General features: G+C 38.4%; 1 protein-coding gene across 1 annotated transcript in view; it reads left to right on the top strand.

Moving 5' to 3' along the window:
- Window positions 1-11,599: 11,599 nt before the first annotated feature.
- ogdhb (oxoglutarate dehydrogenase b) overlaps window positions 11,600-25,668 on the top strand; it is a 24,479-nt gene continuing 10,410 nt past the window's right edge. Inside the window, exons 1-6 of the mRNA XM_041970643.1 lie at window positions 11,600-11,732; window positions 13,671-14,094; window positions 17,650-17,838; window positions 18,656-18,749; window positions 24,861-24,976; window positions 25,429-25,583. Coding sequence (XP_041826577.1) covers window positions 13,861-14,094; window positions 17,650-17,838; window positions 18,656-18,749; window positions 24,861-24,976; window positions 25,429-25,583 — 788 coding nt within the window. The 5' untranslated portion in view covers window positions 11,600-11,732; window positions 13,671-13,860. The remainder of the gene's footprint in view (window positions 11,733-13,670; window positions 14,095-17,649; window positions 17,839-18,655; window positions 18,750-24,860; window positions 24,977-25,428; window positions 25,584-25,668) is intronic.

The raw sequence follows: 25,668 nt of genomic DNA, 5'->3' as shown, positions 1-25,668 counted from the left end.
CACCAAGAGCTGGAATGAAGGCAACTGAGTAAATCTTTTTCATGTTTCACCTCTCGTCCAAAAGGTCAAATGTTTAGAGATTAAATGTTTTTAAGATCATAAAGAAATAAAAATAGTACAAATGAAGCAAAGTGACCTATGTTTCCTTGTCCATGATCCAGACCTTCAGATGAAAATTGGCAGGTGTGTTTGTGTATTTTGCTTTGTTTGTCTTGTACCATATCATACCAATTTATTTATAAAGCACTTTGAAAACAACAACAATGGTGCACAGTAAAAAAAAAAAATTAAAGGAAGACAGGCCAAGGGTAAAATATAGCAAAAAACACAGGATAAAATAGCAAGAAAAGTCATAAAGAAGTCCAAGAAACAAACAAAATCCACAACACAAATAAAATCCCAGTCAACGTCTCACTCAGTTCTTTTTAGCAGTGCAAACCTTCACCTGCTGATAAGGAAAAGGTGGGAATTATTTATAGGTACTGTTTATCTTATAGCCTGTATCCATGATTTGATCTGGTCCATCACATGACGTGATATATGTTTAAACTGCACACTGTTATATTAAAATAAAGTTTAAACTGCACACTGTTATATTAAAATAAAGTTTAAACTGCACACTGTTATATTAAAATAAAGTTTAAACTGCACACTGTTATATTAAAATAAAGTTTAAACTGCACACTGTTATATTAAAATAAAGTTTAAACTGCACACTGTTAGATTAAAATAAAGTTTAAACTGCACACTGTTAGATTAAAATAAAGTTTAAACTGCACACTGTTAGATTAAAATAAAACATAATGAACCTGTCAGGCAGAAGTCGAGCCTGATTAACAAGTTTTGTCTCACTATTATGAAAGGTGACTTTTATAAATGCATTGCCTCTGCTGAAGGTAAAAAACGATGCAAAACCCGTTTAATTTTGTGGTTTTCATATTTGAGAGGCCTCTGAACACTAACTGAGCGTGAGTATTTGCACTTCACGTAGAGGGATATTACACTGTTTAAAGCTCAGAATTCGGTCAGCTGGTTTAACTGTTGAACAGTTTCACAGACCTTTCACAAAGGGCGATAAGCTAAAATTGTTACTCCTCCTTTCCATCCAGGCCAAACCCTAATAGTATTAGTGCTTTAATCAGATCAATGTGGAAGCTGGTGCTTCTTCCATTAATGGCTGTGTTGTAACGTTTAAGCTGTTAAAAAGACCTTCCTGGTGTCTTTCCCTCTATTCAGGTGAGTGATAAGGACATGACTGAGAACGCTGACTCGACATTTCTAAAATTAAGCTTTTCTGTTTCCTGATTTACTTTTTAATTCATTAGATCATTATTAATGACAATTATTGATATCAAAATGTGATCAGATGTAGACAATGTGTGAACAAATAAACTGAAAAAGTAGTTCTCAACTCAATTAAACACAAAGTAAAAATTTCATTGTTTGAGTTTAACTCTGTGCAGTGATTTCAAGACAGTGTTCATAATAATCCAGCAACTATTAATCAGAGTTTAGAGTTTAATTCAAGGATGCCCAAATCCAGTCCCCAAGAACTACTGTCCTGCAAGTTTTACATGCATTCTTTCTCCAACAAGCTGGAATCAAATGAACATCTCATTACCAGGCCACTGCAGAGCTGAATGACCTGCAGAGGAGAAAATTCAGCCATTTGATCCCAGTGTGTGAGAATGGATGCATCTAAAAGGTAAGGGCAAGGCAGTTTATTTGTACAGCACATTTCATGTACAGGACAATTCAAAGTGCTTTACATAAAACAAAGACATTACAGATATTTAGAATAGTAAAAGGCATCAACACATAATCACAATAAAATAATAAATTACATTAAAATGATTAAAAGCAAGTTAAGTTAAAAAAGTTACCGTGCAGATTTCATGCATAGGTGCATGAGAAAAGAAATGTTTTTAACCTGGATTTAAACATGTCTACATTTGGTGAAAGTTTAATCTTCACTGGCAGTTTGTTCCACTTGTTTGCAGCATAACATGCTGCTTCTTCATGTTTAGTCTGGACTCTGGTTTGGACTAGTTAACCAGAGTCTTTGGATCTAAGAGCGCTGCTAGGTTTATATTCTCTGAACATATCACAGATGTATTCTGTGCCTAAACCATTCTGGGTTTTGTAAACTATCAGAAGGTTTTTAAAATCTATTCTGTGACTGACTGGAAGCCAGTGTAAAGATTTTAAAACTGGTGTGATGTGTTCAGATCTCTTAGTCCTGGTTAAAACTCTAGCAGCAGCGTTTTGGATGAGCTGCAGATGTTTAATGCTCTTTTTAGGAAGTCCTGTTAAAAGACCATTACAGTAATCCAGCCTACTGGAGATGAATGCATGGATGAGTCTCTCTTGGTCTTTCTGGGAGACTAAACTTTTAATTCTGTTGATGTTTCTGAGCTGGTAAAAAGCTTCTTAGTGAAGCTTTGATGTGGCTGCTGAAAGTCAGGTCTGAGTCTATCAACACTCCAAGGTAACAAACTTGGCTGGTGATTTTAAGAGCCCGAGTCTCCAGGTGTTTACCAATACTGACCCTCTTCTCTTTGCTACCAAACAGAATAATCTCAGTTTTGTCTTCATTTAATTGTAAAAAATTCTCCCTCATCCAGGTGTTTATTTGCTCCAGACGCTGACACAATAAGTCTATTGGACTGCAGTCGTCTGGTGACAGAGACACATAGGCTGTGTCCGAATGTCCACCCTACTCCCTAACCCCTCGTTCACTACATAGGGCTGCACTATATAGCACACTACATAATGACTCATTCTCTTGGTGATTTGGACACGAAGCTGCCTATTTTTTCCAAGCAGCAAACCACATGACTACCAGCCGTCACCTGGCAACCACAACCCGCGTCTAGACGTCATTCCAAATCCGATCCAAAGTTGTGAGCAAATATTTTTATTTTTATTCCTTATTTTATTCTTTGTTTGTTTGCTTATAGGTAATTTTGCACTGCTCAATTTTTTTCGCCTCCTTGCGCCATGTTGAGCTTCTGCCTGCAATGCATTGTGGTCTATATTGACCTGTCTAGTGACCATTGATGCTCAATACTTTTCAAGATGCATTGTAGGTAATTTTGAGTGCCCTACTTTTTTGTCTCTGGACATTCGGACACTCCCACAAAATGGCGTGACCCCTATATAGAGCACTATGTAGGGAGCAGGGAGCACATTCGGATACAGCCATAAAGTTGTGTATCATCTGCATAACTTTGATAATTATTGCCATAGTCTCTTCAATATTTGACCCAAAGGGAGCATGTACAAGTTGAACAGAAGAGGTCCAAGGACTGACTCCTGGGGGACTCCACAAGTCATGGCCACTCGCTCGGATTCATAGCTGCCGAGTGTAACAAAATAACTCCGACCTTCTGAATAGGACCTGAACCAGTTAAGGACCGCTCCAGAAAGTCCAACCCAGTTTTCCAGCCTGTGCAACAGGATTCTGTGATCTACAGTATCAAAAGCAGCACTGAGATCCAACAGAACCAGGACTGATACTTGACCAGAATCAGTATTCAACCTAATGTCATTTAACACTTTGACCAGAGCTGTTTCAGTGCTGTGATGAGGTCGGAAGCCGGACTGAAATTTATCAAGATTTCCACTTTCATTTAAAAAGTCATGAAGCTGGTGAAATACAACTTTCTCAATAATCTTGGAAATAAAAGAGAGGTTAGAGACAGGTCTATAGTTGTTCATTATAGAGGCGTCTAGAGTCTAGACTCCACATAGACATAGGCAGGTTAATGACTCTTTATTATCAAGACTGAACACAAGGTATAGGTCTTACTCGGACAGAACAGAAGGAGACGGTTGGAGGGACAGGAGCCAGGAACAGAGAAGGGGTGAGTCCATGAAGAACGTAGGTTTAAGGTCCGACGAGGACTGAGGGCAGAACTGGGGATTATAAGGACTGGGGGACAGGTGGGACTGATTAGACGTCATGCTGATGAGCAGATCAGGACCAGGGTGCTCATTTATAAAACTCTGCGTAGGATTCTTACTAAAAGTGTACTTACGCCCAAAACCGGAAGTTGGCGTACGCCATAAAATATTCTGATTTATAAAACCGTGCGTACGCACAGGTGCAAGCAATTTCCCCTTTATAAATCACACTCGTCCTTGAAGTTTGCGCAGGTGAATTTGGCTCATGTTCCGCCCACTACACGCCCACTTTCCACCATAAATGGTCCATGCAAAGTAGCTCAGCGTGTATTAAAATGAGCCAGCTGATCCATGTTGTGATCCACGAACAATGGCAACCGCAGGGAAGCGAACCAAAAAACGCAACTTCACAGAGCCAGAAATCGATGTATTAGTGAGTGAGGTGGAGAGTCGAAAAATTATTTTGTTTGGTAGCCACAGTAGTGGCGTGACAAATAAGAGTAAGTGTCGTGAGTGGCAACACATAGTTACCTCAGTTAACTCTGTGAGCGGGACAGAGCGGACCATGGCGAGATCAAAAAGAAACCATCAATGAACTGAAGGAAATCAGAACAACACTGCATAATTTGTGTGACATTATGTTCGACATTTCAAACACATTAAAAGAGCTTGTGAAAAAGTGAACCTTATTGTCTGCTTAATCGCTGCATGACCTCCTCACGGAGCCGTGCCCCGTGTTGGAACTCCCTGTGTCTGGGAGGGGGCTGTGGGTGAGGGTCGGCATTCCGAGGAGGGGGGAGGCCAGGAGGTAGTTGGATGCCGTGCCTCAGTGCCAGGTTGTGCAGCACGCCACACGCCCTCACGATCCTGCGCACCTTTTGGGGATGGTACAATAATCTCCCCCCCGACGCATCAAGACACCGCCACCGGTTTTTAAGGAGGCCGATGGCTCGCTCCACAACAGAGCGCGCACGAACGTGGACGGAATTGAAGCGCGCCTCCTCTGCGCTTTGCGGGTTCGCAAAAGGCGTGAGGAGCCAGCGTCTCAGGGGATAGCCACTGTCACCTGCAGGTTATGGAGATTAATTCAGAACAGAGACTTTGTTGAGATTTCCACAGTGTATGTTGATACTTACCGAGAAGCCACCCATCCCGCGAAGCACCTGCCTGCAGTCTATTCCCTACACTGCTGTGTGCCAGGATGAATGAATCATGGGTTGACCCAGGCCACCGTGCCACTAAATTTGTCAGAAGCAAGTTTGAGTCGGAAATGACTTGCACGTTAACTGAATGCACATTTTTTCGGTTAACGTAGACAAACTCATTCTGACTTGGAGCCCTTATAGCAACGTGAGTGCAGTCAATCGCGCCGATTACATTTGGGAAACCGGTTGATGCTGCAAATTGCCTTTTAATGTTGGCCTGTTCCCCTACAGTGTATGGAAACTTTATGTATCGACTGCTCATTTTTATAATGCCATCCAAAACGGCAGGCATTACATTACTCAGCGATGGCTGAGATATTCCAGACCTAAAATGGAATGTAACAACTTATTGAAACCCACTGAGTGTTGGGCTGGAACATGTCAGCTTAGATTAAATTAAAATTACCTGTCGGCTAATTCCCGCTGGAAAGAGCCGGTTGCCAGAATCCCGAGAGTTGTCAGCACCTGCATATGCGCGGGTATGGCATGGTTCCGGCGGGTTGATCGCTCCAACACTGGGCCCAACTCAGCACATAGATTTAAGAGCACTGCTCTAGGAAATCTAAATCGGCATATCAGCCAGTCATCATCGTTGGCCAGGAAATCTTGATGGTCTCTAAAAACTCTCTCCATCCTGATCCTGCCGTTTGCGTAATCTTCAAGGAGTGCCAGCGCATCCATTGTGAAGTTCTGCATTACGCACGGTCGTAATTCACCTATTTATGTTTACTCAGTAATTACACTCATTACTACACACCTTGTCACAATTAGGCTTCTGTGAACAAATGAGTGCATTTGCTTTACGATCAAAACAAGTAAGACCATACTGCACTGACAACATTAAATTCCTATGGGGTGCCTATAAGTCGGCTACAGGTATGATTTCAGGAACGCATCTATATTTCAGGCTTCTGTGTTTATGATTCTATGGCACTAGTGTCGGATATGATGGCATGATGGCATGCATGAATGAAGGTGAAGTTCATCACCTCACCAGCAGCACCGCCAGTTTCCCGTCTCCAAAATGTTCGTAAGCAAGTTTCAGAGTTTACGTACCGGTACGCACATTTTCCCGCCACGTTAGTTTTTATAAATCAGAAACTTTCCGTAGAAAGTCACTTACGCCGCTTTTTGTGCGTAAGCAAGCTTTATAAATGAGCACCCAGGTGTGGAGAATCTGAGGAGAGCTGGCAGAGGACTACCAGCCCAGGCCAGGTATCTTGTCCAGAGTGCATGTTGTTGATTTTAAATGCCAAACTGTTTCTTGTAGGATTTTTAAATCAACCATATTAAATTGCGACATAACATCAGAAATTTTTCCGGGTTTTAGACACAGACTAGTTTTCTTGTTTGACTGTGTGAAATTAATATTTTGCCTAATTGTTTTAATTTTTTGGCTAAAAAAGTTTGCAGATTGGTTGCATTTCTCAGTGGAAAGGAGCTCTGGACTTATCTGTTTAGGAGGATTAGTAAGTTTTTCAATCATAGCAAACAGAGTGCGAGAATTGTTGACATTCCTGTTCATCATTTCAGATGAATGCAGCTCTCTGGCCTTGCACAGCTCATTGTTATAGTTACACAGGCTTTGTTTGTACAGCTCATAGTGAATTTGAAGTTTATTTTTTTGCCATTTCCGCTCAGTTTTTCTGCTTTCTCTTTTTAGGCTGGTGACCACAGTGGTGTTTCTACATGGTGTTTTCTGTTTGCTCAAGGTGCTCTTGCAGGATAGTGGTTCTGGAGGACCAGACTTGGGCTCGTCTGGTCTAAGCAGAGTAAGCACATAAGTAGTTGTATGAGAAATCAGGCCTCAGAAAAAAAAAGGGACTTGCACCATGTATGTTTTCAGTGAATTTGCCCTTTATTTTTCCTGATGCATATTTGAATGTAGTCCCTACTGCATTCATTCATCCATGGCCAGATAAAGGTTGGATTAATATATATTTTGAAAAGTAAACTTTATATATTCAGTGTCATTCCCTGTCAGACCTCATTTCATCACACTTGGACTCTTCCTCTTCCCATTCCTGGCTCCATGTTTCCAGATGTTCTGTCGACTCCACCATTTGTCTCCCAGTCATAAGACCATTCCACAATCCTCTGTTTGTTCAATAAAGCTTCATTAATTATTATCTTTCTCTGAGAGATCCATCAATAACAATTTACATCAATAAGATTCTGGACATTTGTAAGCTCACTCCTTTAACTGTTGATTTATTAATGTGTTAACTTTATTAGCAACATTTGAGGTCATGACTGTATGATTTCGTAAGCAGTTATGTGAAATTTATATTATTATAATTATCATTTAAGTGCTTTAATACACTAAAGCTGAATGTCGTTTGTAAGCTACTTTATTAATGCAACTGGTTCAGATGAATATTGTCTTTTACTCAGAGTCAAACACATTCAAATTCTTAAGTTGAAAGTCTGGACATCAAAACTTTCATAGAAAAAAGGAGGATACTATAATGTTACCTCACCTCACGTTTAACAGATCGGAAGAAGTGATTCTGGATTTTAGGAGGAACAGGAGTATGCAAAGCACGTTTACATCCTGGGAGAAGAAGAGGAGGTGGTGGAGGAATACGAGTATCTCAGAGTTCATCTGGACAACAGACGATTGAAAATGCAACACAGAAGCAAGAAAGAAGAAAAAACAGAGCAGTCTCTACTTCTGGACGAAGTCGAGATCCTTCACTGTCTGAATTAAAATGCTTCATGTCCTCTATTGGTAAGTCTGTTATGCAAAGTTTTTTTTGCAGCCATCTGTTCGGTCAGACTTAAAGAAAGTGAACCAACTTATGGAGAAGGCAGTTCAGTGCTGGGGATAACTGTGGAGCTGATTGTAGGGGGAATAATGCTGCACAAGCTGCTGAACATAATGGACAAATCTTCACATCCTCTTTATCTGTGGTTCCCAATCTGGGGTCCAGGAACCCCCAAGGGGATCCCCCAAAGAGCACAGGGGGTCCAGGAGCCTTTGAGCATTCAGAGCCATTATGATCAATGTCCACACATTGTCCCTTTGTTAAGGAACAATGTTGTTTATTGAAGTTTGGCTTTATGGAAGGACAGGACTCAGCCAGAACACAGTATTTATGTTGAGCTGTCATGGAATATTTTCACATTCTTCTGTTGGTGCTTCTGTTAAATGAAGGATCTAAACAATTCCTTCCCTTAAGGTCAGTAATTAGTCATTAGTGGTGTTAATGTTGCATGGATGAGAGGTTTGTTAACTTGCTCTTTATATAATCAGTGTCAGGAGTACAAAGGTTGAAATGAACGCTTTGTTCGGGGTGGTGCAATGAATGAAGTACATCCTGCCCTGAACCAGAGTGTACGAATGTACTTGTTGTAAAAGTACGATAGGTCACAAATCATGTTTTATCTAAACTGAGAGGTCGCCCACACTTCATCAGCAGTAACATATTTGATTTGGAAGATTTCCTCTTACTTTGCTCCGTCATAAAGTCACGTTGCTAGTAACTGTTACTACAGTTTATACACAATTTATTTTACAGGTAAATAATATGAGAGTAAAGCAACAGCTTACATTAGTTTTTTTTCTTTTAAATTGAGTAAAATTGAAATAGTGGATTTTTAAATAAGATTAGTTTATTAAATTTAAAGATGTTAATACATAACCCAACAAAAGTGTTCCATTTATTCAATGTGTGAGTTAGTGGTTATTAAATAAACATTTATAAAGAATTTTTTAAATGGTAAATTAAATAAAATATTTTATTTGACCTAAAAAATGTAAATAGAATACACTCTGAAAGGAAAAAAAGACAGGAAATGCACATTTTTACCTATGCAGCTCAGAAAGACTCAGAAAGAGTGTGAGGGTTTAATGGGATGAACCAGTTACTGTGAACTGTTCCTGTCCACAAGAAAGTATTTGAAATTTAAAGACATTATTTGAATAACCAGTGGCAGCAGGATGGCTGGAAACACAAACATGCTCTTAATGAAGGATGTAAAGAACTTCATTTCTCAATGTAACTTGTGGCACTTTGTACTTTCAGGAATTTTCAGGAACAGTTAAGAGTAATTTCCAAGATCAGGCACAGCACATGCTGACTGCATATGTAGAAAACATGCTTTCACATCACCATATTGTTATCTTTCTGTGGGAAAACAAACTTTCTGTTCCTATTGCAGATTGTTAAATAACTTCACATCCCTGTAGGTGTGGCTCAAGCTCTTGGATGTTTTGATAGTACATGACAATCTTACCTCTATGTGAAATTAGCAGACTCACACTTGTGGCTCTAAATTGCTTAATCTCACTTTACTTGAATGCAGTTTTGCTTTTAGCTGATGCCCTTACATTTGTATTTTTAATTGTTTTAAGATAAGATACAATTTTATTAATTCCATAATTGGAAAATTTGTGTATTACTACAGCTCAGCTACAGAAAAACAGAGTAAGAAAAGCAGATTAAAAAAATGTTAAATACAAATATTAAATACAAATACAAGAATATAAAAAACTATATACCATAGTAACTGGTGTTCTATGTACAAGCATTCACAGTATGCATTATGGAGGTAGGGTTATGGAAATAGGTAATATCTGTCTATATATAGACAGATATTACGGTTTCATGCAGAAGAGGTGGAGGTTCTACATGATGGATGTTAGCTTTTTACTGGCAAATCACATGATTTTTTTATTTGATCAAATATGTATGTGTGTTTTCTATTACTTGAACTATATAAGTTTATTTATTGTACCTTATTAACATTTTGCAGTCTGTCTGCTTTTGAATTTTTATTTAATTTTGGATATTTTGATTTGTACTCTAGTGTATCCATTTCTTTTACCTCACTGGAAGTTTTATGCTGACAACTATTTCTAAAACTAAAATATAGCAAATGAAATATTAAATTTATTAAATATAAAGAATGTAAATACATTAAAGATGTCTTTTATTTAGATCAGTGGTTCCTAACCTGGGGTCCCCAGAGAGCACAGGGGAGCCCCGAGGCTTTGGCTGCTCAGAGCCAGTGTGATTTAAATTAAGGCCAGATACAAGATGAGGAGTGTTTGTGTAAGTATTTTATCATTTAGGTGTTTCTGTTGTGTGTTCAGGATGAAACCAGGATCCAAGCACAAACAGAGCAGAGTATAAATGAAATGGTTTATTGCAATCCACCGGTAGAGGGAAGAGACTGGGGATGAGCAGAGGGACGAGGAAGATGTGGCAGGCGGGCAAGTCTGGGTTTCTGAGAAGAGCAAACAAACAATGATTATAAATAGGCTGGAGGAAGTGATCAACAAACAGAATGTAGAAATGGCCAAGTGCTATTACCACTGGGTAAACCAACAATCTGGCGATGACTGGAAGGCCAAGCCGGTCTAAATACTGCTGCTGATTGCGGATGAGGTGCAGGTAAAGATCCTGGTTGCCGGGGAAACAGGCCGGCCCACCACAGCCACACACAAGAGCAGGAACATGGACCACAACAGTTTCCTTCACATGGAACCAAAAACACAAACTTTTGAAACCAGGTCCCAAAGTGAATAAAAATCTGCTATACAACAATATTTTAAAACATATCTCCTTTGTCAAAAATAAAAGAAAAGCTGCTTATTAGGCCACATCTTGTGCATCCAACCAGTCTGCATCCATGTACTGTGTGTTTTAGTGGTTTATGAGGTCAGTTAGCTGGTGGAACTGCTGTAGTGGAGTAGGCCATGTCCTACGGTGGCCCTGAAGTGTCACAGCAATACAAAGTCACAACATGAATACAAAAGCTGCAAGACTTCACAATTAACCTGCAACATGAATACAAAGGTGCAAGACTTCACTATTAACCTGCAACATGAATACAAAGGTGCAATGGAAATTAGACCTTTATTTATTTATTTATTTTTTTAACACTGCACAAAGTGAGTGCCAATGGATGTTACATCACAGGAAGTGAACAATTTTAAGTCCAAAAGCAGTGAGATTTTTGGAAAAAGCACAAAAAGTAAGTAAAACACTGATGGTAAATAATGTTTATGAATTTATAAACGTTGTTAGCTGTGATGTGTAAATAAAGAATTATTGCATGTTCGAGGTATTAATGTGGCCATGTGTATAGCATTAAGGCTATATATTGATTATTACCTTTATTTTATCAAAGGAAACCAAGCCTGGATTCAACATGAGGTGAGCGGCGGCTCTGCAGCTTTTCGGTAGTTACATGAAGGAGGTCCACAGGGAAAATAGGTTGGGAACCACTGATTGAGACAATAATAATAAAAAAATTAATAATTTAATTTTAATATACGTGATGACTGCAATATGTTTAACCTGAACAACCAATTTTTTTTTTACAAGACTAACAGAACACATCTTCTTTTTAATTAATTATTTTTATTGATTTGTTTTATTTTTGTATTCAAACAAAAAAAAGAAAAAATTTTATTTTCTTCGTACGTCCTGTTTTGCCGACGTCACCGCCGGCGTGACGCAGATCAGCACCAGAGTGATTAGACAGAGCCAGAGCGCGTACCCGCAGCTCCTGCGCGCACACGCACACACATATGGTGCTAGTTGAGCTCGCAGCACCGGAGGCAGCAGAGGAAGAAGCCGCGCGCGTGCCTACAAGGTCCGCGGAGAAAAGGTAACAAACCTGGTGAAAGTTACATGTTTGAGCGCGTGTTTAACTTCTCTGTGGAAATCAAACTTTTATGTTTAGTTTCTGAGTGGGACTCGGTCACGTGACCTGCAGCTTTACTTCATGAGCGCTCCAGCTCATTGTACCTGTGTTACCGTCGCGTTCCGGGGACTCGTGCTTCTTTTGGAGACAAATGAAAGAAAGCGCCTCGTAAATCATTTAATATCACCGTTTACGAGGCAGCAGCTTAGTTAGAAATGTTTAAAACTCGGGTTTGTCTCCAGTAAAGATCCACAGCTCGTTTGATGACCAAATCATTTTTAAGATGTGAAAGCTTAAAGTTTTTCTTTGACGTACATAAAAGTGAGTTTTTAGGGGTTAGAGTTAAATCATTTTAAGACATGGACTATAAATAGATTAATCAGTAATGAAAACAAGACTTTAATGGTTGCAGCCAGAATAAAATGTTTCTTTAGTGGTAAAATGGCTATATTAGAGCGGTGTACACAGGTTTTTATGGTTGTTACAGTCTGTTTGTAGTTTTTTAGGCTTTACAACATCTAGTCTGAATCTTCTGATGTGAACATACTGAGATGTGAGTTATCTTTACTGTGGGGGAAAATTTCCATCATTTAAAGGACAGTATGGAAATGTTTAATATTTTTCTTCAGTCAATAAATCCATCAAAGACTCCAATAATAAATTAAAGGATCTGTGTTGCTGAAAATAGTTAATTCCTTTATCACAAGTCTGATAGAGCAGTACATACACGACAACACAACAAAAAGTCCAATTATTGTTTGCCTGGTCTAAACTGAACTCTTGAAACACATGTTAACACGTAAAAAAAAAAACTGAAATTGTACTATTTTAAATCAAATTACTCAAAGTTAGAGTAAAACACTGAGATAATGTGGTTGGATGAGAAACTTCTCCAGCATGTCTATGTTTAATGGAGGTCAGAGTGACCAATAAACCACACATGCTTCACAGGTCCAGTCATTGTCTTTTACTTAAAAGTAAGAGAAAATGCCAGTACACAGGCTACAACAGGAGATGATGTGCATCTCATTGTTTTCAAATGAAAAGAGTCCAGCTCTTACAGCATGTAAATGACTGTAATGTCACCCATATCCTACATATGTTAGTAGTTCATTACCTGCTTATTTGTCAGTCAGATGTTTTGGTTTGTGATGTATTAGAACCATGAAAAAAGCTAAACACAAACAAGCTTAAAACAATGATACCACCACCTCTCTTACGAGAGTCTAACATACTTCTGTCGTTTCCCATACTTGTATACTGGGACAAGGATAGTTGTCTATTAAAATGAAGCGTTTTAATATGCATTACAAATACATTTGTAATAAATAAATACTGACTGGGTCCAGGTCTTGAAATGAAATTTGTCTTTTTAAAGTGTAATAAATATCTTTTTCATACATGTTTTAAGTAGAAATCATTGGACATTCATAGTTAGAGATTAGGACACTTAAGTCATACAGCAAGTTGAAAAAATGTGTTATGCGGCAACGAAAATACTAACTTTTTCTCATGCAAATAAAAAGGTACCTCAGACTGTGGATTTCAGCTTTTTCTTTGGTTTTTAGCAACATATTGATAAAGCAAATGAGTCCACAGAGTCACCGCTGTAAGTGTGATGCAGGAGCAGATCTGAACCACTGTAAAGCTACAGTGGATTTATAAGTGAACATACTCTGTTAAAATGTCAGGTTTTTGTGATGTTAAAACATCAGACCACACTAAATCATTTAAAAACTTATCCCACCTTTGATGTGACTTTAAACCCGTAATTCTGTAATTAAATCAAAAGGTGCATCACCAAAGTAGTATTTTAAGGGTGTGCAAACTGCTTATTGTACTTTTTTTTTAAATATTTGATCCCCTAACGGATTTGTCTCTTCTTTTGTTTCAATTGTTCAGGTTTTATGTCCCAATTAGACTAAACTGGGACCAGAAGTGAGAGTTAAAGAAAGGAGAAAGCAGCCCAGAGGAGCAAAGGGGGATCTGAGGAGCTGAGGAGCCTGGAGGGTCTCCTTATCGTGGATACATCTGCTGAATTCTTCTTCCAGTAAGGCAGTTTGGAGCAAGGAGCTGTGGCTGATCTACAGCAATGCACCGTTTAAGGACTACAGTTGCAAGGCTCCGGCCTTTAACAGCTGCACAGACGGCCCAGAGTCTGTCGCAGACCAGGCTGACAGTGCTCGATGGCGGCATAAGGACGTTTCAGCCTGCAAGGCGCCTGAATGCGTCTGTGGCTGCTGAGCCCTTCCTGAATGGAACCAGCTCAAACTATGTTGAAGAGATGTACTACGCATGGCTTGAAAATCCAAAGAATGTGCACAAGGTACCGTAATCCAAATTAGTTTGTCTCTGTTATGTTTGCTAAAAGACTTGAATTTTGTCTTTAAGAGGATGCTCAAAACTGACACTGGGTAGCTGAATAACAAAAATAATTAATCTCTAGTCAAGCTGCTGTTCGAATATGCTGCCTCCAGATTTGATGCATTAGTAGTAATCCAGTTATAAAGTACAGTGTGTACAGTTTTCACTTTTACTCATAAATGAATATTTCTGGAAAGTTAAAATCTTCTAAAATGGGTCTTTTTCTTCTTAGCTTGCATTTTCTGTGCTGAAATGTTTGCTTTGTGTTATAAAACTTGTTGACAAGTTTGCCTGGAGAACATTTTTCCCTGAACGTTTAACCAGATTAGCTTCTTGTGTTTCCTGGAAGGAGGCACCACCATGAAGGTTATAATGAAGGAAATCTTATATTCAAGTTGCACTCTGAATTCTGTCCAAAGTACATGCTCCTGCAGCTGTTCACCTCTGCTACCCTGAGCTACGTCACATCAGTCTCGAAGCTTTACACTGTGTACTGTGCATGTTGTGTACTCTGAGGTACCCTTTACCCTCTTCCTGTGGGTTTGGAAAAGATCAAAATAAGACGTCAGTGGTAACAGCTACCTGTCCCAAAATTTAGTGGAGTAAAGTTTACACAAATAGTAACTCACATCCATCTGCTTGGGTTTTTTCATGCGTGCATGTTTGAATAGTAAAACAGTAGCAGGAAGCTAGTAAAGAGTAAATGAGAAATACCATAACTAGAGGCTTGTGCCTGATAGAAAAAAAAGCTTTTGTTTGCTATACACTTTATTGATTCCACAATGGAAAGTGTGTGTAATGCCAGCCTGTTGCAAAGATGTGTTCAGACTTTGTTAGAGCAGATAGTACTAAGCAACTTGGGATGAACTTCTCTGGTACTCTGATAACAAACATAACTGAACTAAGTTTGTGAGAAAACACCTTGAATGTAAAATACTACATATTTGTATAGGATTTAAGTAGCCAGACTGACTCGGTAGCACACAAAATAACTATTTACATTTAGTGCTACATACAAAAATGCATTGTGTGTTTGTTTAGAAATAAAATTTAAAATATTTAATTAATTCTTATAATGTTTTAGTCAGTTTTTTTTTTCTGCAAAAGGCTTGAATCCTGGATAGTACTACAGTTGTTCTTACAGGGCTATTATATCTTGCGAGTTTGCAAGTACACAAGACTTTAGGATATAAATGTCACCAACAATTTCTCAGAAACAGGAGTGTGTAACTCAGTGGGGTAAATTGTGATGGATAGTTTACTCTTTAGGTGACCTGCGGAAGTTTTCCAGGCATTTCTATCCTGTCCAGGAGGTTTACAATCCAGCCACAAAATGTAATGTTTATTCAGAGACTCTATCTGGTAAATCCACAATGATCCATGATAACAGCATTATTTATCACATTTTCATCATAAAAAGACCACCATCACTACTATGTTGCTAAGAGACCTCTGTTTAGACCTGGACATGATGATGAAGTCACTTCCTTTCAAACTTTCAGACCAATTAGATTTCTAAAAAAGACAATCATGTCTAATCAGGAGCAGCTAAAAATGGAGAAGTACCCCCCCGCACTATTTCCCACCCGGGCGACCGAGTGGCTAGCCGGGTGGGTGAAGTTTTCACTCCATTAAAAACGGGTGATCAGCTGGATGACCCCCTTAGATCCGATGGCTTGGTCGGTGGAAACACATGGGTGGAACAAACAAAACCGATAAACTTAGAAAATGTTCCAACTTGATAAAAAATGTTGATGTGTGGCCTTTATTTCAGTTCAGTAGATAAATTTACATTAAAAAAATTCCATAATCAATTTCAGCCAATGTTAGGATTCGGTTCAGCTGCTCTAAACAGGAAAGTTACTGTCAAACTGAATTACCCTCTAGGGATGAATAAAGTTGTCTTTGACTTGACTTTGACTAAAGTTATGTCCCATTAACTTTTTGTTATTTTTATTATCAACTTTACTCTGAAACAGCCATGCCTTCTTTGTTTTAGTAAACCCTCTTTCCACCAGAAAAGAACTCTTTCCCCTCTATTTAAGTGGCAAACTCCTCCTCCTCTTCTTATCATCACTCCTCCCCGGGTCATTGCCCGGCTGACTGAAAAGGAGTGGACCCAGGGACAAGAAACTTATATGACTGTCTGAAAAGAACAAAAGTAATGCTCCTCTATGGCGGAATAAAGCCACGAAGAAAGTTTTTGGTGCAAAAAGCATGCTGAGTTGGAGTTGGATTTTTGAGGATAGTAGGTAAATAGTGCCATAAATCACTGTGAATGAGGGAAAGAAAAAACCCTGGAGCAAAAGTATAAATATGTAAATAGTTGCTGTTGTGTGTTTGTTTCAAAGTAAATATTTCTTTTTCCTGAAAGCCAAGACTGGAGAGAATGATACAGATGAGAAAAGGCTGTTGATCTGTGTGTTATTTCCACAAAGTTCTGTTAGTAATAAATTCTGCTTTCTTCTCCTGGTCGGCCTTTATGCTGCTATATCTATTCATACATTCATTTTACATCATTTTAGTCTCATAATCTGACAGATGAGGCTGGAAACATCATGTCTGCATGTTGACTGGGATTATGTTCTATACACATTTACATAAAAAAAAAAGCAGGTGGATTAAAAAGAGAAATAAATAAATAAATAAATGGCTTTTAGTTTTAAGGACTCAAAGAAACAAAACAATAGTAAAGGTATGTCACAAAAACAATTAAACACTATAAACAGATTAGCTGATTATATAACTGTATTTTGTATTCTCTACAGACTTTTTGACTTTAATCAACCTCATATAGAATTTCAGTTAGTGACTTAATTCCAACAATTACTTTATTTTGCAATTCAGAATTTGCCTCATTCATTTGAACACTTCAGCATTCAAAACACTGAATTTAAAATTCTGATTTATCATTTAAAAACATCTGCAGAAATTGAGTGAAATTCAGGTTTGCAAACATCTTGAACTTTAAACTTTGCTTCTAGTGATCCAAGTGGAACAATGTCCACCTACTGACAGTCAGTAAGTGGATTAACCTGGAGGCCTTTGACACAGACTTTCACACTTTTTATTTTTTTAATAAAACAACATAATGCACTTCCCTGCATGAATGCTAAAGGGTCTGTTGCAGCAGACGTCTACTGTTTCTGTTCCACCTGCTGTTAATGAACAGTTACAGCTCTGTGGTAAAAATGTCATCATGCTCTACCTGTAAGCTGATATCCACAACAGAGGGGATGTTATAACTCTGATCTTAAAAGCCTCTCATAGCGCTAAGCTAATTACTCTCCTCTCCGATTAGGAACTTAGATGAATGGTAGCACATGTAGCTACTCATAAGGACATTAGAGCTGGTGGAGTGGCATTTTCCACAGGTGAAAGTGAGATTAATCTTAGCAAGTTGTTCTTACAGAACCTGACCTCTTAGGTGACTTCATGTTGCTGTCTTCATGTCTTATATAATTATGGATCAACTACTGAGGTAAATGTGCTGTGTCGGCTCTTCTTCTCCCTGCAGTCCTGGGATATATTTTTTCGCAATGCTAACGCCGGGGCTCCACCTGGTTTGGCCTACCAGAGCCCTCCACCACTCAGTGGACTTTCTAAGGAACACACCAGTGTCCAGGCACTGGTGGGGGTTCAGCCTAATGTGGAGAAGCTGGTGAAGGATCACCTAGCAGTGCAGTCGCTGATTCGAGCCTACCAGGTAAGCGCTAAAAACACCTGTGCTATGTTCATTCTGGATTTTTCTGATTTTGTTCCCTGATGCAATGATTACATCACATTACACCAGGCTGACTGCAGTACAGGATCTCTCCACCAAGATAGACCATAGCTTATTTTTGTGTTTGTGCATGTTAATAAAACACAATATCATCCATGCAGACAGATGTTTTAGCTTGTTGTAAAGTAAAAGCCATTCCACATTAGCTCATTATGTGCTTACAGATAACAGAGAAACAGCATTATTATTAAATGCAGTCATCTTAGTGTGGTCATAGTATTAGTCTAGCACATAAAAGCAACTGTGATACAGTAAGTAAACATCAGCTGATCTTTTAGTCTTGCCTTGTGGGTTACCAGCCTTGGTGGCCCAGTCAGATGCTGATGTACTGGGTTGCTGGGTTAGACCTGAGTAGCTGCTCTTTCATTCCCAACCTCCGGCCTACGAGTTATCATCCCAGCTTAATGACTGGCTTCAATATTGTAGGTGGATTTTACAACAAAGCATTCAAGAGCTTCTAAGTAGTCTGATTTCAACCCTTTTACTGTCCAAGGAATGGCCATTTCATGTTTCCTTTCAAATGTTAGTGAGTAAGTTAAACATGTCAGACCTGGAAATATTATAGTAGGGTAAGATATTTAAAAGAAGTAAAACTGATGAGTTTCTTTAGTAATTTTTTAAACACAGTAGGAATCAGCTTTGGCTGCTTTTTTAACACACATGTGGACACACAAAGGACAGACAGATGCTGATCTGCTAATCAGCCTTCACATACTCTGAACATTTGCCCTTTTTGTAGGTTCGAGGCCATCACATAGCGAAGTTGGACCCCCTGGGTATCAGCTGTGTAGACTTCGATGATGCCCCTTGCACCATTGGTTTCCAGAATGTTGGTGAGAACAATAATCCTGCTGCATGTTTGTTTATTTTCATGTCCCTTGCTGTTCTCTGCCTCCTATTTTCTACTGATTCAGTTTCTTTATATCCTTTTTGTTATCATGTTTGACATCTCTGTTTGTTGCATTGGTTGTTGCATCTGGCATCTCTCTCTGCTTTCTGTCATGTTTTTTTCTTAAAACACAATATTTTGGGTGATCTTATATCCACCACGGACCAACCAGTCTTACCGTGCTTCGTGGGAAGTTTATTGTGGGTTTTGGGCTCCACACATGGTTCTGTCAGATCCTCTTAGCATCATATCTACACACCTGCAGCTCACACATTCTCACATTAAAACTTTCTAAGAACTATTAGAAGACACATAAAGAAGTGGAAGGACAAGTTGTTAAAGATTAACTAACATTAATACTTTAATATTTTATGATTTATTAGAAGGAGTAAGTCATTGATTAAGGTCATTGACTTTTGATGTTCTCAGAATATAATATATTGAAAACAAGACAGGGTGAAGCTTTTTTTATCTTAAGGCAGCTAGTCAAAGTGAAGCAGCATTTTGGGACCGTTAGCCATGCCTTTATAACCACTCGGCTGGACTACTGTAATGGATTGTATTTGAGGGTATGTGGGTCTTCCATTGCTCGTTTTCAGATGGTACAAATGCTGCTGTGCATCTTTTAAATGGCGCACATGAACATGAACACATTTCTCTGAATTTAGCTTCGCTCCATTGGCTGCCTGCTTATCTTAGAATCCAGTTTAAAATGATTTTATTTGGCTTTAAATCCCTCCATGGTTGCACCATCCTACCTCGCTGAGCTCCTTCACGCTCTTTTAGATCAGCTGATCAGCTGCTCTTCATGGTGTAAAATCCGAGGAGATCGGGCCTGTGCTGTTGCTGGCCCCAGATTGTAGAAGGACCTGCCTCTGCATATCAGACAGGCCTCCTCCTTGCCTGATTTTAAGTCTCTTCTTAAAACTCACCCATTCTCCTCGACTTTTTCACACTCTTAAGTTGTTAACATTTTGTTTCTGTTTTTATTTTTAACTAGTCTTATTTATTTAATTTTTATTGTTTTGATTGATTTTATTCTCTGTGCTTTTATTCTTCTGTGCATTACTTTGGTCCACTGTGGTTGTTTTAAAGTGCTTTATAAATAAAGTTGGATTGCATTGGAAGCTGCAGGATAAACACCGGGAAATAACCTCTTCATATCCTGCTTGACTCAAAAAGTTAATCTATTATTTATTTATTTAAACAGCTTCTGAAGTGTCTGTGACACACTGTAAGTCTTAGATATTTTTATCCACTCATTAATCTTATTTTTTCAGGTCCTAATGAGCATAATATAGTAGTTGTTGCAGACATACTGTACAGCAGGTTATGTTCCCTGTAAGACAAGACAACATATGTTGTTCTATGATGCTCTGGCTGTTGATAGACTGAGAGAACGTGTTAGCATGCTGATGTTAGCAATTTACTCAAAGCACAGCTGTGCTGAATCCTCACTGAGCTGCTGGTATGTCTGTTCACTCATTTTTTTACTTCAGTCTCAACATGTTTGACCACTTTATTGTTCACTAGTTCCCTAATTCATGTCCTATAAAGTCCCAGTTGCTCTTAAACATGTGTATCCTGATGTTTTTATCAGCAGATACTGATATAGCCAGTTATGAGTTTTGAGGAGACAAGATAAGACAGCACACTCTGTGGTCGGCTGTGTAATTATCGTAGTTTCTACTGATTGTGTCAACATGCTCAGCTGACTCTTCTGTTAACTGATGTACACCTGAACTAAAGTGTTAAAATTAAGTGAAAAATGTGTCTGTGGGTGGGCTGTGTTGTAATATGCATGCTTGCAGCCAACGGTTGGGCCTCCGAGTTCAAAACCAGGTGATTGTTGTAACATGTAGTATGTTACCACGGTTACCAGCTGTATTGTTCAGTTTCAGGGAGAGGTTCAAAGAGGTTAGAGTATGGGTCAGTGTCAGGGCCCAAATCTGTGTAAAAGAACATGTGTGAAGCTCTGCTGTGTTTGTGACTCTGCTTTTGCATCCAGAGTTTTCTGTATGATCTGAGTGAGATGAGACCCTCAAACCTTCACTCCAGTAGGGCTTTCCATGAGGAGAAGAGGTTGCCGGCAGTGAGGAAGCTTGAGATTGTAAGGGTGATTCAGGGGATTTGTCTAGACAGTAAAAACCATTACCCTTAAATATGTAATATTTAAAATAAGTAATTGTCTAAAAAATAAATGAGGAGGGAGTATGTTTTTAATCGAGTGTTTTATTCCCTCCATGGTGTCAGCAGCTATGATTTAAAAGCTGTTACAAAGCTAAAACAGTGCTGTCTGTAACAGCTCTTATGTGGATCTGAATACCCTGAAATCATACATGATTACATTAAAAACTTGGGTGTGATTTTGGATACATTAAATTAAACATTTAATGACTTTGCAAAGGTGATACATGCTCGTATAATGTCCAGAGTGGACCATTATGATGAATTTTTACAGCATGAAAATGGCTTTTCTGGCCTCTCTGTCAAAGCTGCAGTTAGTCCAAAATCCTGCAGGTCATCTTTTAAAATCTCCCCAGTAATAGCATCCCTTAACTAGCTCCATGTTTGTTTTGGGATTAATCTGAAATCTCTTGACTTATAAAGCACTTAATGAGCTTCCTTCTTTGTATATTTCTGAACTTTTAAAGTCTCTTGGATCTACTGATTGCTTTATTTTAGCTGTGTTGAGTGTTGAAACAAATGAGAGACTAAATGTAATTTACCAGTTATACAGCGGTTATATTCTAGATTAGAAATTATAAACTAGATGATATGGTGTAATTCACATTCATATTAAAAGCTCAACATGCTTCAGTGAAGAAGATCTGATTTATTATTAACTTATATTACGGTGGTGGATTAATTTGATGAGTTTACTATGTTTGCTTACACCAGGACACATTACACTTTACCAAAAATCATTCTTCTTTGAGAGAAAGAGTTGTGTGTCTGGGCTTTGTATCCTGTTTTCCTCTCAGGCCTCAGCAATCTATTCAAACAAGATAGAAAGAAGGACAGAGAGGAAAATAATACTTTTCTCTCTGCTAAATATCTCGTGCCCACCACATTGGCTGGTGACAGCCTTTGCTCAGTGGACCGTGGGGTCAAACAGGACTCATCCAGGCTTATCTACAACAGCTTCACTAAAACTTTTACTGTGATTAGATCACAGGCCAACTCTGCTTGATTACTTTCACCATCAAAGAGAAGTTCTGTTCTTTAAGTGTGAAGCAGTTCTTAGATAGGAAAGTCTAAAGATGCCTTACGTAACACAGAGCTGACTCTAGCATACTGGATTCACCCACCCATCCCGCTTACATACTGTAAATGTACAAACACACACAGCTGCAGCCCTTACTCCTCCCACTTTCTGCCTTATCTGTATTTCACACAAGCAGGACATTGCATGCTTTAGATAAACACGAGCTTCTTTCTGACGTCTGAGACTGTTCATCCTCAGGATATTAACAGTGTATTACCAGTAAATCTTGCCCGACATCCTGTCCTATGTGTGGTTTATTCAGCACTCAGCTTAAAGAACACCAGCTGCTTCGAACGCACTTTAGTCAAACACAAGTCATTTTCAGGCATTTGTCATGACATTAGACATGTAGTAGATGCATCAGAAAAGCTTATTGATCACTGTTACAAAGATCTCTTAGTTTGAAGGTTATTAGTGCACTTATATTAACAGTAGCAGGGTGTTGGTTTACAGCCACTATGGAGAATAAATGAATAACTGGTTTACCTGGATTTGAAAACAGGTTTAAAGTAGCACTACGTAACTTTCTAAATCCTGTGGATGGCACACCAATGTTATTATTATTATTCTTGGAGCAGCATATAGAGGCTGAGAAACTTTTTTTTTTCTGGGATGCGTCCCTACAGCAGCATTTTACTTTATGGTACCATGTCAGATGCTAGCAACTGGATATCAACACAATGGCCGTTTTGAACATGAACCATGGCTGGTTCAGCAAAGAAACCCAAAAAGACATAATTAAAGGAAGAGAAGAAAAGAAAGAGAGAGAAAGGGACAGATAAAGACAGAAGACTGACTTTTACTGGCTGGACAGATCTCAGAGAAGAGACAGGATGAAGATGGATGCTGGATAAGTTGTTGTTAGGGGGAACCTCAGCGAGAAGATTTGCCAAAGTTCAGCAGTGGGGATTTTAAAATGAGTGTGTATCTGAAAGGGACTGTTTTGTGTGAATTAATAGATACATTAAATGGATGAATGTAAGAATTTCAGGTTTTACTAAAGGTGCATCAACATCAAAGCCGAAGAAAATCAGAAAATTGTCATGACAGGATTATTTTTATTTTTATTATTGCTTTCTCCTCCACTGAGAGAACTACTGAGAGTTAAGAAACTATTGAAGTGAAATATTACAGAGGTTACCGTTTCTGTTTGCTTTCCCTCACACTGGTGGTGCCTGGTATCATCTCACCTGTTATCTGATCCCAAAGTTTTCAGACTTTAAAACAGCAAAAAGAAAACAAGAAAATCAAAATATTATTTTTCTGGAGAAATATGGTAAAAGAAAGCCAATACTGAAAGATGAATTCAGTCAGTGATGTCTTTTTGTCATCCAACATCAGGCCAGCACAACATGAAACACATGACTTATGAAGTGATCGGTGAATGAATTTATAAGGAGCATGTTTTTCAGGTTAATCCACTTACAGTAGCAATTTTAAAACTCAGTAAAATGTTAAAACCACAGAAGCTTTATTTTTTCAAGCTAAAGTCAGGACTTGCATTATCTTGTTTGACAGGTTATCTCTGGGCCAAAAGGGCCTGATAATGAACGCTCAGACATTTTGGGAATGTTCAGCATGTTTAGTTCCTGGAAAAGGTTCCCTCAAAGGTCAAATTGTTGTTCTCTTTGTTATTAATCACAGCACGTATAAAGCTAATTACAGAATGTGAAGTGCATAATCTGGAATTATCTGGATTATATGAAAACAAGACAGATTAATTTGGGAATTACTGTATCAAAATATCTCAACCTTATTTGTAACTGCCTCCCCCCCTCGCCAAAAGTCCTTAGTAAATGTTAATATTGCAGCTTTAATACCAGCAACAACTCTTTTAATCTAATTAAAGTTAATCTCTTTTTTTATATATGGCCTCGTGAAGTTAAATACTGTTGAGTAAACTCATCTTTGTGTATTAATATACTCGGATCAAGAAATCAATCAATGACATTTAGCAGAAGATGGCAAAGATTTGACAGCTTCAGCTTCTTATATGTCAGGACTTTTCTTTTTCATGGTAATAATACAGTAAACACTAACAGAAGGCCTTTTATTTGGATGGCAGGAATAAACATACAGTTCAAAGGCAGACTTTTTGTGTGTCTGATGGCAACAACAAGGAGAAATAAATGCTTTACATGAGAAGAATGTCAAAATATTAAGCATTAGGCAAAGTTTAAAGTCAGATACAACAAATATTAAAAAGAATTGAACAAGGAAAAAAGAAGATTAAAATAAATCAAATAAGAAGTCAATAGACTAAGCAGATTACAATAGTTCATAGCAAGAAGAGTAGAGTGCAACATTAGTGACGTTTACTGGTAAAGTTGCAGATGAATTCCTCATATAATTAAATGCAAATAAAAACATCTACCAGCACTTGGTATTAAATATTACACACAAGAACTTTGAGACTTAATTTAAGATTAGTCACAGCAGACCTCATGTTTGCTAAGAAGTGCATGAAAGCACCGGATGTGTTGCTGCTTCTTTGTGTTTCATTTTGTTAACTGTTCATTCACCAGCACATCATAATTAAGAAAATAAAAATAAAGTGGCAGACCAGACCTTGAATTCTGTTTTTTTGAGGCTTTTGTTGTTAGTTTCCACGAACTCCCCTCTCCTTTATAGGTTATACATTGGTGTGTGTGTGTGTGTGTGTCTGTGTTCACATATTTGTCCTTTCAACTCCATTTTCCTAACTCTACAGTACATTTATCTAATTTTATATTTAAAATTGTGTGTAGTTACATGTTGCCTTCTCTCATGCTAACGTGTTCCCTGTAGGTTTGTATGGACTGGCTGACAGCGACCTGGACAAGGTGTTCCGGCTTCCCACCACCACCTTCATTGGAGGCAATGAGACTGCGTTGCCGCTCAGAGAAATTATTCGCCGCCTTGAGGTAAAATATGTGTCTACAGTCAGTTTTCTTACATGAAATTATGAACATTATTTGCACAAATCAGAAGAAGTGTCACAGTGCACTTGCTGACATGCTTTACTTGATCAGGTAAATTTCTTTAATTAATAATAATTCATCTGCTCACATTTAGACGATGAGCACCAGTGTTGAAACTGTTCAAATATATTATCATAATTTAAAAAAAAACTCTTACAAAGCATACTGACTCATCATACTGATAAAAACATCTCATATCGAACCCAGTTTGATTTCCTGAATACAGACTGAATATTTATGTCTGCTTTTAAGCTCATTTTTCCAAGAAAAAAATGACCTAATTTCTCAAAACACGATGAAGTTTTTCCACTCCACCCGTCTGCACAGACAGAAAGCATGTCACCCTGTTTAACCAATCAAATGAATCCACACTGACCTCTCTGTCTGTCATATAGACGGCCTACTGTCAGCATATCGGGGTAGAGTTCATGTTCATTAATGACGTGGAGCAGTGCAGGTGGATCAGACAGAAGTTTGAAACACCAGGAATCATGCAGTTCAACTCGGAAGAGAAAAGGACTCTTCTGGGCAGAATGATCCGATCCACCAGGTTTGTTTTTCTCTGTTTTCAGGGGGTCAGGAGGTACAACCTCAAGCACTTAACCACTCCACACTTACACTTACTCCAACCGTTT

Source organism: Melanotaenia boesemani, chromosome 19 (genome assembly GCF_017639745.1).
Source record: "Melanotaenia boesemani isolate fMelBoe1 chromosome 19, fMelBoe1.pri, whole genome shotgun sequence".
Lineage (NCBI taxonomy): Eukaryota > Metazoa > Chordata > Actinopteri > Atheriniformes > Melanotaeniidae > Melanotaenia > Melanotaenia boesemani.
The sequence above is the reverse complement of the archived record's forward strand: the minus strand, read 5'-3'. Positions and strand labels throughout refer to the sequence as shown.